At 42.3% G+C, this 13,927-nt stretch overlaps 1 protein-coding gene across 5 annotated transcripts in view; it reads right to left on the bottom strand.

Annotated features, from left to right (window-relative positions):
* Nucleotides 1–12,867, bottom strand: part of LOC116939357 (platelet-derived growth factor receptor alpha-like) — a 60,804-nt gene extending 47,937 nt beyond the window's left edge. For 2 of the 5 annotated variants that reach the window (XM_032947597.2, XM_032947598.2), the window contains exons 1-2: nucleotides 9,808–9,965; nucleotides 8,621–8,696 (exon numbers count right to left, since the gene is read on the bottom strand). In XM_032947597.2, the coding sequence (XP_032803488.2) occupies nucleotides 8,621–8,696; nucleotides 9,808–9,924 (193 nt within the window). In that variant the 5' untranslated portion in view covers nucleotides 9,925–9,965. Of the gene's footprint in view, nucleotides 1–8,620; nucleotides 8,697–9,807; nucleotides 10,036–10,806; nucleotides 10,949–11,003 lie in introns of those variants that run through there. The other 3 variants (XM_032947599.2, XM_032947600.2, XM_076065151.1) reach the window with 3 other exon arrangements.
* Nucleotides 12,868–13,927: the final 1,060 nt, after the last annotated feature.

Here is a 13,927-nt window from a genome sequence, read left to right as displayed (position 1 = left end):
TCAGTAGTATCTACTACACACCCAAAATACAATAGTCAGTAGTATCTACTACACACCCTACATACAATAGTCAGTAGTATCTACTACACACCCTACACACTATAGAGTCAGTAGTGTCTACTACACACCCTACATACAATAGTCAGTAGTATCTACTACACACCCTACATACAATAGTCAGTAGTATCTACTACACACCCTACATACAATAGTCAGTAGTATCTACTACACACCCTACATACAATAGAGTCAGTAGTATCTACTACACACCCTACATACAATAGAGTCAGTAGTATCTACAGTACTACACACCTTACATACACTAGTCAGTAGTATCTACTACACACCCTACATACAATAGAGTCAGTAGTATCTACTACACACCATACATACAATAGAGTCAGTAGTGTCTACTACACACCCTACATACAATAGTCAGTAGTGTCTACCACACATCCTACATACAATATTCAATAGTATCTACTACACACCCTACATACATAGTCAGTAGTCAGTTTAACACGTAGGCTTTCGCGACCAATATTATTCAAAATAAAGGTTTTTGGGTTAGATCGCATTATTTATAAATGTGTCGTAACCCTCCACCACCCAACACGGCCAATCAGCAAAAAAAGTGCCACGTTGACAAAAGACAAATAATTCACTACTTTAGCCCACCGGTGTGTTGAAAAGTGAATCCACAACATTTACAGTTTGAGTACGACGTTTCGCTGTTAAATACATCCAGCATCATCGGGCAATTCGCCAGAATGGAAAAGCCCTCACTTGCTCCCGGTCTTAAATAGAGCAACAGGGTGAAGTCATCACTTAACTCATATCAGGTGCAGTGATTAGAGGCGGAGGGGGGGTATTGTAATTATATAATCGATTAATAATCAGTAAATGATTATGATTAGTAATGAGTTGTAGATTAGTAATTAGTTGTAATGTGTTAGTGATTATATGCTATGTTAGTAATCCGTTAATTATTATGTGTTTCCCCTATAAGGAATTGTAATGTGCATTCATATTCTTAGCTCCCTCAGCAAAGCCACGCCGAAGGGAAACAACAAAACAACAAACATAGATATTCTATTATTTTATTGCCTCCCCCCAACGCGACCCCACCGAAAGAGCCAAGAACATGAATTACTGCAGTCACGAAAGCTTTAAATCAAAATGTAATGTGTATTATTTAATAATACGCTTCTAGGCCGCACTAAGCCTGTAGCTGTCAGAGCGATTAAAGTTATTCTTATTCCTCTCAATTTCAATGGATTCTCTAATTAGTCTTTGCCAGTAATAATTAGTTTTACACAACACTCTACATACAATAGTCAGTAGTATCTACTACACACCCTACATACAATAGTCAGTTTTATCTACTACACATCCTACATATAATAGAGTCAGTAGTGTCTACTACACACCCTACATACAATAGTCAGTAGTGTCTACTACACACCCTACATACAATAGAGTTAGTAGTATCTACTACACATCCTACATACAATAGTCAGTAGTATCTACTACACACCCTACATACAATAGAGTCAGTAGTGTCTACTACACACCCTACACACAATAGAGTCAGTAGTATCTACTACACACCCTACATACAATAGAGTCAGTAGTGTCTACTACACACCCTACACACAATAGAGTCAGTAGTATCTACTACACACCCTACATACAATAGAGTCAGTAGTGTCTACTACACACCCTACATACAGTAGAGTCAGTCGTGTCTACTACACACCCTACATACAATAGAGTCAGTAGTGTCTACTACACACCCTACATACAATAGAGTTAGTAGTATCTACTACACACCCTATACACAATAGAGGCAGTAGTATCCACTACACACCCTACATACAATAGAGTTAGTATTATCTACTACACACCCTACATACAATAGTCAGTAGTATCTATGACACACCCTACATACAATAGAGTCAGTAGTATCTACTACACACCCTATATACAATAGAGGCAGTAGTATCTACTACACACTCTACATACCAATAGAGTAAGTAGTATCTACTACACACCCTACATACAATAGTCAGTAGTATCTACTACACACCCTACATACAATAGAGTCAGTAGTGTCTACTACACACCCTACATACAATAGAGTTATTAGTATCTACGACACATCCTACATACAATAGAGTCAGTAGTATCTACTACACACCCTACATACAATAGTCAGTAGTATCTACTACACACCCTACATACAAGAGTCAGTAGTATCTACTACACACCCTACATACTATAGAGTCAGTAGTGTCTACTACACACCCTACATGCAATAGGGTCAATAGTATCTACTACACACCCAACATACAATAGTCAGTAGTATCTACTACACACCCTGCATACAATAGAGTTAGTAGTATCTACTACACACCTTACATACAATAGAGTCAGTAGTATCTACTACACACCCTACATACAATAGAGTCAGTAGTATCTACTACACACCCTACAAACAATAGAGTTAGTAGTATCTACTACACACCCTACATAAAATAGAGTCAGTAGTATCTACTACACACCCTACGTACAATAGAGTCAGTAGTATCGACTACACATCCTACATACAATAGAGTTAGTAGTATCTACTACACACCCTACATACACTATAGAGTCAGTAGTGTCTACTACACACCCTACATACAATAGAGTCAGTAGTATCTACTACACACCCTACATACAATAGAGTCAGTAGTATCTACTACACACCCTACATACAATAGTCAGTAGTATCTACTACACACCCTACATACAATAGAGTTAGTAGTATCTACTATACACCCTACATACAATAGTCAGTAGTATCTACTACACACCCTACACACAATAAAGTCAGTAGTATCTACTACACACCCTACATACAATAGAGTCAGTAGTGTCTACTACACACCCTACATACAGTAGAGTCAGTCGTGTCTACAACACACCCTACATACAATAGAGTCAGTAGTGTCTACTACACACCCTACATACAATAGAGTAAGTAGTATCTACTACACACCCTACATACAATAGAGTCAGTAGTGTCTACTACACACCCTACATACAGTAGAGTCAGTCGTGTCTACTACACACCCTACATACAATAGAGTCAGTAGTGTCTACTACACACCCTACATACAATAGAGTTAGTAGTATCTACTACACACCCTATACACAATAGAGGCAGTAGTATCCACTACACACCCTACATACAATAGAGTTAGTATTATCTACTACACACCCTACATACAATAGTCAGTAGTATCTATGACACACCCTACATACAATAGAGTCAGTAGTATCTACTACACACCCTATATACAATAGAGGCAGTAGTATCTACTACACACTCTACATACCAATAGAGTAAGTAGTATCTACTACACACCCTACATACAATAGTCAGTAGTATCTACTACACACCCTACATACAATAGAGTCAGTAGTGTCTACTACACACCCTACATACAATAGAGTTATTAGTATCTACGACACATCCTACATACAATAGAGTCAGTAGTATCTACTACACACCCTACATACAATAGTCAGTAGTATCTACTACACACCCTACATACAAGAGTCAGTAGTATCTACTACACACCCTACATACTATAGAGTCAGTAGTGTCTACTACACACCCTACGTACAATAGAGTCAGTAGTATCGAATGCACATCCTACATACAATAGAGTTAGTAGTATCTACTACACATCCTACATACAATAGAGTTAGTAGTGTCTACTACACATCCTACATACAATAGAGTTAGTAGTATCTACTACACACCCTACATACAATAGAGTCAGTAGTATCTACTACACACCATACATACAATAGAGTCAGTAGTGTCTACTACACACCCTACATACAATAGTCAGTAGTGTCTACTACACACCCTACATACAATAGAGTCACTAGTATCTACTACACACCCTACATACTATAGAGTCAGTAGTGTCTACTACACACCCTACATGCAATAGGGTCAATAGTATCTACTACACACCCAACATGCAATAGTCAGTAGTATCTACTACACACCCTGCATACAATAGAGTTAGTAGTATCTACTACACACCTTACATACAATAGAGTCAGTAGTATCTACTACACACCCTACATACTATAGAGTCAGTAGTATCTACTACACACCCTACAAACAATAGAGTTAGTAGTATCTACTACACACCCTACGTACAATAGAGTCAGTAGAATCGACTACACATCCTACATACAATAGAGTTAGTAGTATCTACTACACACCCTACATACACTATAGAGTCAGTAGTGTCTACTACACACCCTACATACAATAGAGTCAGTAGTATCTACTACACACGCTACATACAATAGAGTTAGTAGTATCTACTATACACCCTACATACAATAGTCAGTAGTATCTACTACACACCCTACACACAATAAAATCAGTAGTATCTACTACACACCCTACATACAATAGAGTCAGTAGTGTCTACTACACACCCTACATACAGTAGAGTCAGTCGTGTCTACTACACACCCTACATACAATAGAGTCAGTAGTGTCTACTACACACCCTACATACAATAGAGTAAGTAGTATCTACTACACACCCTACATACAATAGAGTCAGTAGTGTCTACTACACACCCTACATACAGTAGAGTCAGTCGTGTCTACTACACACCCTACATACAATAGAGTCAGTAGTGTCTACTACACACCCTACATACCATAGAGTTAGTAGTATCTACTACACACCCTATACACAATAGAGGCAGTAGTATCTACTACACACCCTACATACAATAGAGTTAGTATTATCTACTACACACCCTACATACAATAGTCAGTAGTATCTATGACACACCCTACATACAATAGAGTCAGTAGTATCTACTACACACCCTATATACAATAGAGGCAGTAGTATCTACTACACACTCTACATACCAATAGAGTAAGTAGTATCTACTACACACCCTACATACAATAGTCAGTAGTATCTACTACACACCCTACATACAATAGAGTTAGTAGTATCTACTATACACCCTACATACAATAGTCAGTAGTATCTACTACACACCCTACACACAATAAAGTCAGTAGTATCTACTACACACCCTACATACAATAGAGTCAGTAGTGTCTACTACACACCCTACATACAGTAGAGTCAGTCGTGTCTACTACACACCCTACATACAATAGAGTCAGTAGTGTCTACTACACACCCTACATACAATAGAGTAAGTAGTATCTACTACACACCCTACATACAATAGAGTCAGTAGTGTCTACTACACACCCTACATACAGTAGAGTCAGTCGTGTCTACTACACACCCTACATACAATAGAGTCAGTAGTGTCTACTACACACCCTACATACAATAGAGTTAGTAGTATCTACTACACACCCTATACACAATAGAGGCAGTAGTATCTACTACACACCCTACATACAATAGAGTTAGTATTATCTACTACACACCCTACATACAATAGTCAGTAGTATCTATGACACACCCTACATACCAATAGAGTAAGTAGTATCTACTACACACCCTACATACAATAGTCAGTAGTATCTACTACACACCCTACATACAATAGTCAGTAGTATCTACTACACACCCTACATACAATAGTCAGTAGTATCTACTACACACCCTACATACAATAGAGTTAGTAGTATCTACTACACACCTTACACACTATAGAGTTAGTAGTATCTACTACACACCTTGCACACTATAGAGTCAGTAGTGTCTACTACACACCTTACACACTATAGAGTTAGTAGTATCTACTACACACCCTACATACAATAGAGTTAGTAGTATCTACTACACACCCTACATACACTATAGAGTCAGTAGTATCTACTACACACCCTACATACAATAGAGTCAGTAGTATCTACTACACACCCTACATACAATAGAGTTAGTAGTGTCTACTACACACCCTACATACAGTAGAGTTAGTAGTGTCTACTACACACCCTACATACAATAGAGTTAGTAGTGTCTACTACACACCCTACATACAATAGAGTTAGTAGTATCTACTACACACCCTACATACACTATAGAGTCAGTAGTGTCTACTACACACCCTTCATACAATAGTCAGTAGTATCTACTACACACCGTACATACAATAGAGTTAGTAGTATCTACTACACACCTTACATACAGTTGAGTTAGTAGTATCTACTACACACCCTACATACAAAAGAGTTAGTAGTATCTACTATACACCCTACATACAATAGAGTCAGTAGTATCTACTACACACCCTACATACAATAGAGTCAGTAGTGTCTACTACACACCCTACATACAATAGCGTTAGTAGTATCTACTACACACCCTATATACAATAGAGGCAGTAGTATCTACTACACACCCTACATATAATAGAGTTAGTATTATCTACTACACCCCCTACATACAATAGTCAGTAGTATCTATTACACACCCTACATACAATAGAGTCAGTAGTATCTACTACACACCCTATATACAATAGAGGCAGTAGTATCTACTACACACTCTACATACAATAGTCAGTAGTATCTAGTACACACTCTACATACAATAGTCAATAGTATCTACTACACACCCTACACACTATAGAGTCAGTAGTATCTACTACACACCTTACACACTATAGAGTTAGTAGTATCTACTACACACCCTACACACTATATAGTCAGTAGTGTCTACTACACACCGTACATACAATAGAGTCAGTAGTATCTACTACACACCCTACATACAATAGAGTCACTAGTATCTACTACACACCCTACATACAATAGAGTCACTAGTATCTACTACACACCATACATACAATAGCGTCAGTAGTATCTACTACACACCCTACATACAATAGTCAGTAGTATCTACTACACACCCTACATACAATAGAGTCAGTAGTATCTACTACACACCCTACATACAATAGAGTCAGTAGTGTCTACTACATACCCTACATACACTAGATTCAGTAGTATCTACTACACACCCTACATACAATATAGTCAGTAGTATCTACTACACACCCTACATACACTATAGAGACAGTAGTATCTACTAAACACCCTTCATACAATAGAGTCAGTAGTATCTACTACACACCCTACATACAATAGAGGCAGTAGTATCTACTACACACCCTACATACAATAGAGTCAGTAGTGTCTACTACATACCCTACATACAATATAGTCAGTAGTATCCACTACACACCCTACAAACAATAGTCAGTAGTATCTACTACACACCCTACATACAATAGAGTCACTAGTATCTACTACACACCCTACATACAATAGAGTTAGTAGTGTCTACTACACACCCTACATAAAATATAGTCAGTAGTATCTACTACACACCCTACATACACTATAGAGACAGTAGTATCTACTAAACACCCTTCATACAATAGAGTGAGTAGTATCTACTACACACCCTACATACAATAGTCAGTAGTATCTACTACACACCCTACATACAATAGAGTCAGTAGTATCTACAGTACTACACACCCTACATACAATAGTCAGTAGTATCTACTACACACCCTACATACAATAGAGTCAGTAGTATCTACTACACACCCTACACACTATAGAGTCAGTAGTGTCTGTAGACATTTGGCGGTGGTCGAGGCGCCGAGCAGCCTTCCGCAGAAGCTTCCCATCAAGGCGGCCATAGGCTGCCGACATTCTAGTGACTTCAACGGTGTGCCTTCATTTCTTTGTGAATTTGCATCAAGAGCTGGCGTTTTGCAGGTCATGTGACTCCGGAGTCTACACTGCGGTATAGTTATCGCGTAGACTGCATTCCTCGTGGTGTTACAGATGTATTTGAATTCTTTTTGCCACTTTTAGGGGAGGAATTTCTCTGAAATAGAGATAAAGAGAGTATTCTCGTAGGGCCTCCACCACTTTTGCTGGCATCACAAAGCACAACTGATGACGTAAGAGATCATTCGATGTTGTCTAGAGTGGATAAGAGTTGGAGGCACTACCTCGCCGGCATGAAGAAGGGACATTGTCCAAAACGTCGCCTACTATAAACGTTTCCAGTGAAGGCCACTGCACAGTGTTGTGGACGAAGGTTCTGGGTTTTTTTGTTATTTTGTTTTGGGCACCACTGCCAATGCAGTAGCATCACACAATACTTGGCTTTTTTTTCTTCATATGAATCATTCTCATTTGTCTACAGAAATAGGACATTTTCAGGACCCCTTCCTGATCCGTTAAATGTTTAGCCAGTCCTTTTCGAAAACTGCATGTGAGGAACCCGAGATACCCACAAAACCCCATGCTTAAAAGAGGATGACACCACCACCACCACCACACACAGCCTGTAGTCACGTTTAAAAAACTCTCCTGATTCCCTACTGGAACCGTTTTTTTAGCGCATGGTGCCAGGAAATTATTTTCAAAACAAATAAACAATTATAATTCACATCCCTGTATATGATGCACCAGCCAGACCTGTGCAATTCCACATTTGAGACGTACACCACCACCAACACACTCGGACATGTATGGTGCAGCACTCATCTTTGTCAACAGGAAGCTACATACCCAGAATAATGGAGGCCAGCAATATATGTAGGCAGAACGTCATGTCTCGCGATGAAATCCAAAGTAAAGAGTGACGCTGTTAAGACACAGACACACACGACCACAATTACTCAGGAACACACAGGGCAGAGAGGATTTCAACAAGACACGGCCATGGAATGCCGCTCACAGAGACAATAAACTTGTAAACTGGGATTGTTTCCAGATGCTGCCGTGGTGTGATGCTTTGCGCACTGGACTTGCAACTCAGAGGCCGCAGTTCAATCTCCCGCGGTGCAAGTTTCTTCAAGCCTCTGTCCACCTAGCAGTTATAAATGGGAACGCCACAATTAATCGATCGGTAGGTCGCCTGTAGTGGGGTAAAGCATGGGTAGGTTAGCATGGAAGAATAGGCCACATATCCTCAAGAGGGGGCTGTCTAGAGGAGGCCCTTCTGCCAGAAGTGACTTGACCCAGTGATGTTGAGACAACTTTAAGCTCACGGGCTCACCAAATGGCTCGCAGGCTCTGACATTCGACACCAGGCTACTTACCGAGTGTGCCTCCTTAAACGGAATACCGTTTTCTGAAGGCGCATGATGAAGTTAAGCTGGCTCAAACTGAATGGTAACATTCTCTGTATTAAGTATGTTGTTGATTTTAACCACAGTGAAAACACCCTTCGGGACCTGTCTCATGAGTTAATAACTAAAATAGATATAACGACAGATTAAATATATTAACAAATTAACTGCTGGCCGGAATTAAATCAAATGTCAATGATAACTTCGACCAGGGCTAGCAAACAACACTAGCGAGTAAAACATTGGCCAAGTGTCCTGTCGCCTCCCACACCTCCATTCACAACTACGCACGTAGCACCTTAACATTGTATTACACATCGGGATTAAATGAGGCATCTGCAGTGAGCAGATGAACAATCATTGCCCGTGTCGTCGGTCTCTGAGATCCGGCGACCCAATGGATGATGGCAGCGGCATAAGTGAGGGCTGCATCCCACGCCTAGAGCGTGATACAGCAGCAGCAGCAGCATTTCCAACATCACATTCTACTTGGCATCGTCTCGCACAGGCAGAAACAGCGCGCCCAACAACTTCACCATTGTCACACACGATTCAACATATCGTAGGCGACGTTTCGGGCAATGGTCCATCTATCGTGGCCGCGAGGCGACGGGCGTGCATTACCCGTGGCTGATGCACCGCGGGACGCGTCGTTTGGCTGCGCGTGGGATCGAAGAACGCGCGGAGGAGGAGGAGGAGGCGGCGGCTGTCAGTGGCCGCCGAGCGGAGCGAACTCTTCATTCACGCGGCAGGCGTTGGGGTGGGGGGGTGCCGGGTTATCGTCGTAGCAAAAGTAGCTGCTACATATGTAGTAGTTACATATGTAGTAGCTACTGCACGTGTAATAGCTACTACATGTAGTAGCTACTACACGTGTAATAGCTGCTACATATGTAGTAGCTGCTACATATGTAGTAGCTACACATGTAGTAGCTACACATGTAGTAACTACACATGTGTAGTAGCTACACATGTGTAGTAGCTACTGCACGTGTAATAGCTACATATGTAGTAGCTACTACACGTGTAATAGCTACTACACGTGTAATAGCTATTACACGTGTAATAGCTACTACACGTGTAATAGCTACATATGTAGTAGCTATTACATATGTAGTAGCTACGGGCCCCGCACTTTCAAGGGCCCCGCGCTAAATGCTTGGAAGCTATCAATTCCGGCTCAGTGATTCTGCACGTGCTCTATCACTATAGTACTATACCGCCTTAGACTTTTACGAACGACTGGGTGGTTAAGGTTAGCGATTTGTCGTATCATACGGTTGTATAGCAAATGGAAAAAAATACAATTATTACTTTACTGTGCAAGTAAAACATTGGTATTTTAATATTTATATATTTAATTTAGGGTCCCTTTACAAGAACATATGCTACAGGCCCCGCACCTAGCTTCATCCGTGCAATTCGCGCGACTCGCTTTGTTGGTCTCGACTAGGAGGGGGTGGACAACCTGGGGCTCCAGAGCCACATGTGGACTGTCTTGTGACGCTATTGGATTAAGAACCACCACCGTCTCGCATGCACACACACACAGACGCGTACATGTTGCGGCTCTTGAAATATTTTGAGTTTTTAAATGAGAATTTGGGAAACAAAAAAAAATACCTCTCCTCGTTATTCTCGTTGCCTTGGTCTCGACTGATCCCCGTGGCCTCGGCTCGCTCATCGTGCCCCCTCTGCGTGCCGTCGTTTTGTTGATGAACATCTCTTCCCTAGAACCCAAGCACAAGTCCACCCCGCCCACCCAACCCGCTCGCCCCTTAAACAACCCGTCCCCTACAGCGGTGACAGAAAACGCTTACCTGGATCACCCACCACCCACAAAACGTGGAGGGAACCGAACAGCAGAAGAAGGATTCGTCACGCGTGGGTCCCAGGAGAACCAAGCTCTGTCTTTATAACATCCTAGCTCAAGTGTGTCGTGTCTTTATAACATCCTAGCTCAAGTGTCTCGTGTCTTTATAACATCCTAGCTCAAGTGTCTGGAGTCTTTATAACATCCTAGCTCAAGCGTCTGGAGTCTTTATAACATCCTAGCTCAAGCGTCTGGAGTCTTTATAACATCCTAGCTCAAGTGTATCGTGTCTTTATAACATCCTAGCTCAAGTGTCTCGAGTCTTTATAACATCCTAGCTCAAGCGTCTGGAGTCTTTATAACATCCTAGCTCCAGTGTCTGAAGTCTTTATAACATCCTAGCTCAAGCGTCTCGAGTCTTTATAACATCCTAGCTCAAGCGTCTGGAGCCTTTATAACATCCTAGCTCAAGTGTCTCGAGTCTTTATAACATCCTAGCTCAAGCGTCTGGAGTCTTTATAACATCCTAGCTCAAGTGTCTCGAGTCTTTATAACATCCTAGCTCAAGCGTCTGGAGTCTTTATAACATCCTAGCTCAAGTGTCTGGAGTCTTTATAACATCCTAGCTCAAGCGTCTGGAGTCTTTATAACATCCTAGCTCAAGTATCTCGTGTCTTTATAACATCCTAGCACAAGCGTCTGGAGTCTTTATAACATCCTAGCTCAAGCGTCTCGAGTCTTTATAACATCCTAGCTCAAGCGTCTGGAGTCTTTATAACATCCTAGCTCAAGCGTCTGGAGTCTTTATAACATCCTAGCTCAAGCGTCTCGAGTCTTTATAACATCCTAGCTCAAGCGTCTCGAGTCTTTATAACATCCTAGCTCAAGCGTCTCGAGTCTTTATAACATCCTAGCTCAAGCGTCTGGAGTCTTTATAACATCCTAGCTCAAGTGTCTGGAGTCTTTATAACATCCTAGCTCAAGTGTCTCGAGTCTTTATAACATCCTAGCTCAAGCGTCTGGAGTCTTTATAACATCCTAGCTCAAGCGTCTCGAGTCTTTATAACATCCTAGCTCAAGCGTCTCGAGTCTTTATAACATCCTAGCTCAAGCGTCTGGAGTCTTTATAACATCTTAGCTCAAGCGTCTGGAGTCTTTATAACATCCTAGCTCAAGTGTATCGAGTCTTTATAACATCCTAGCTCAAGCGTCTGGAGTCTTTATAACATCCTAGCTCAAGCGTCTTGAGTCTTTATACCATCCTAGCTCAAGTGTCTGGAGTCTTTATAACATCCTAGCTCAAGCGACTCGTGTCTTTATAACATCCTAGCTCAAGTGTCTGGAGTCTTTATAACATCCTAGCTCAAGCGTCTGGAGTCTTTATAACATCCTAGCTCAAGCGTCTCGTGTCTTTATAACATCCGAGCTCAAGTGTCTCGAGTCTTTATAACATCCTAGCTCAAGCGTCTGGAGTCTTTATAACATCCTAGCTCAAGTGTCTGGAGTCTTTATAACATCCTAGCTCAAGTGTCTGGAGTCTTTATAACATCCTAGCTCAAGCGTCTGGAGTCTTTATAACATCCTAGCCCAAGCGTCTGGAGTCTTTATAACATCCTAGCTCAAGCGTCTGGAGTCTTTATAACATCCTAGCTCAAGTATCTGGAGTCTTTATAACATCCTAGCCCAAGCGTCTGGAGTCTTTATAACATCCTAGCCCAAGCGTCTGGAGTCTTTATAACATCCTAGCTCAAGCGTCTGGAGTCTTTATAACATCCTAGCTCAAGCGTCTGGAGTCTTTATAACATCCTAGCTCAAGCGTCTGGAGTCTTTATAACATCCGTTCTCGAGGCTCATGCTCAGCGATTTGGCCCGTTTAAGCCTCCTCCTGCTCCTCCTCCTCCTCCCCGTGCATATGTGTAACACATGTCGTGTGCGAGATTCCCCCTCCACTCACTGAGAACCCGCACCCCCTCCCCACCATGAGTTCACTGGAGGAGAGAGAGAGAAAGAGAGAGACAGAGGAAAAAAATGCAGCGCGTTCAGGAAAACTATTGCAAACGGATGCTGAGATGTAAAAGTTACACACACCAACAACAGCCAGCCATTCGCCAATACGTGGCGTGGATGTCACCACCGCGCTTGTGCCAGGCTAGGTGCAATGTTGAGGCCACGTGGAGTGTCGGAAGGCTCGCCGCTGACAGGAGGTCACGGTAGAGACCCCAGGTGCCGTGCGTTAACTGACTGAGATGATTTGACAGACGTACCCAGCTGTGCTCCCCACTGTGCCAACCCACCGAGCGTCGCTCCTCTGCCCTCCGTTGCTGTTGGAGGGCGACTTGACACCGCTGGTACCAGTCTTCGGCAAGTCCACTCGGCTCCACGTCCTCCTGTACCACATCACTCCATCTCTTCTCTAGCCCGTGCCGCGCCCGTTTAGCCCCCTTGATCCGGCCGAACAAAATCTGTTTGGGCATGCGGTGGCTGGGCATGCGGGCTACATGACCCAGCCATCGCAGCCTTGCCTGCCGGATTGTATCACCGATGCGTCTACGTCCAAATCTCTCGCAAATCTGCGAGCTCCTCACACGATACAGCCTAGTTAAACCCAGAATAGATTTTAGGCAGGCCCAGCCTGAACGCTGGAAACCGGCGCAGATGTACCTTCAGATGGGCCCACGTTTATCAAGCACAGAGAGGGAGGGTTGGACTGTGGCCGAGAAGACCCGGAGCTTCGAATGGAGCGACAGGCCAGGTAGCTTCCACTCGGCGTTACGCAGCTGATGAAAAGACAATGCAGGCTCGACTGATTTGGAATGAGACGTCTGCTGCCAAATCCAAACTAGTCATAAGCACACTGTCCAGGTACGAGAACACCTCCACTCTCTCTTACAACTGCCCCATCACTCATGGGGAGTTGAGGGGGCGGAGTGT

The sequence above is a fragment of the Petromyzon marinus genome, chromosome 6, assembly GCF_048934315.1.
Source record: "Petromyzon marinus isolate PM22_M1 ecotype Great Lakes invasive population chromosome 6, UKy_Petmar_22M1.pri1.0, whole genome shotgun sequence".
NCBI lineage: Eukaryota > Metazoa > Chordata > Hyperoartia > Petromyzontiformes > Petromyzontidae > Petromyzon > Petromyzon marinus.
Note: the sequence above shows the minus strand (reverse complement) of the source record. Positions and strands in the feature narration are given on the sequence as shown.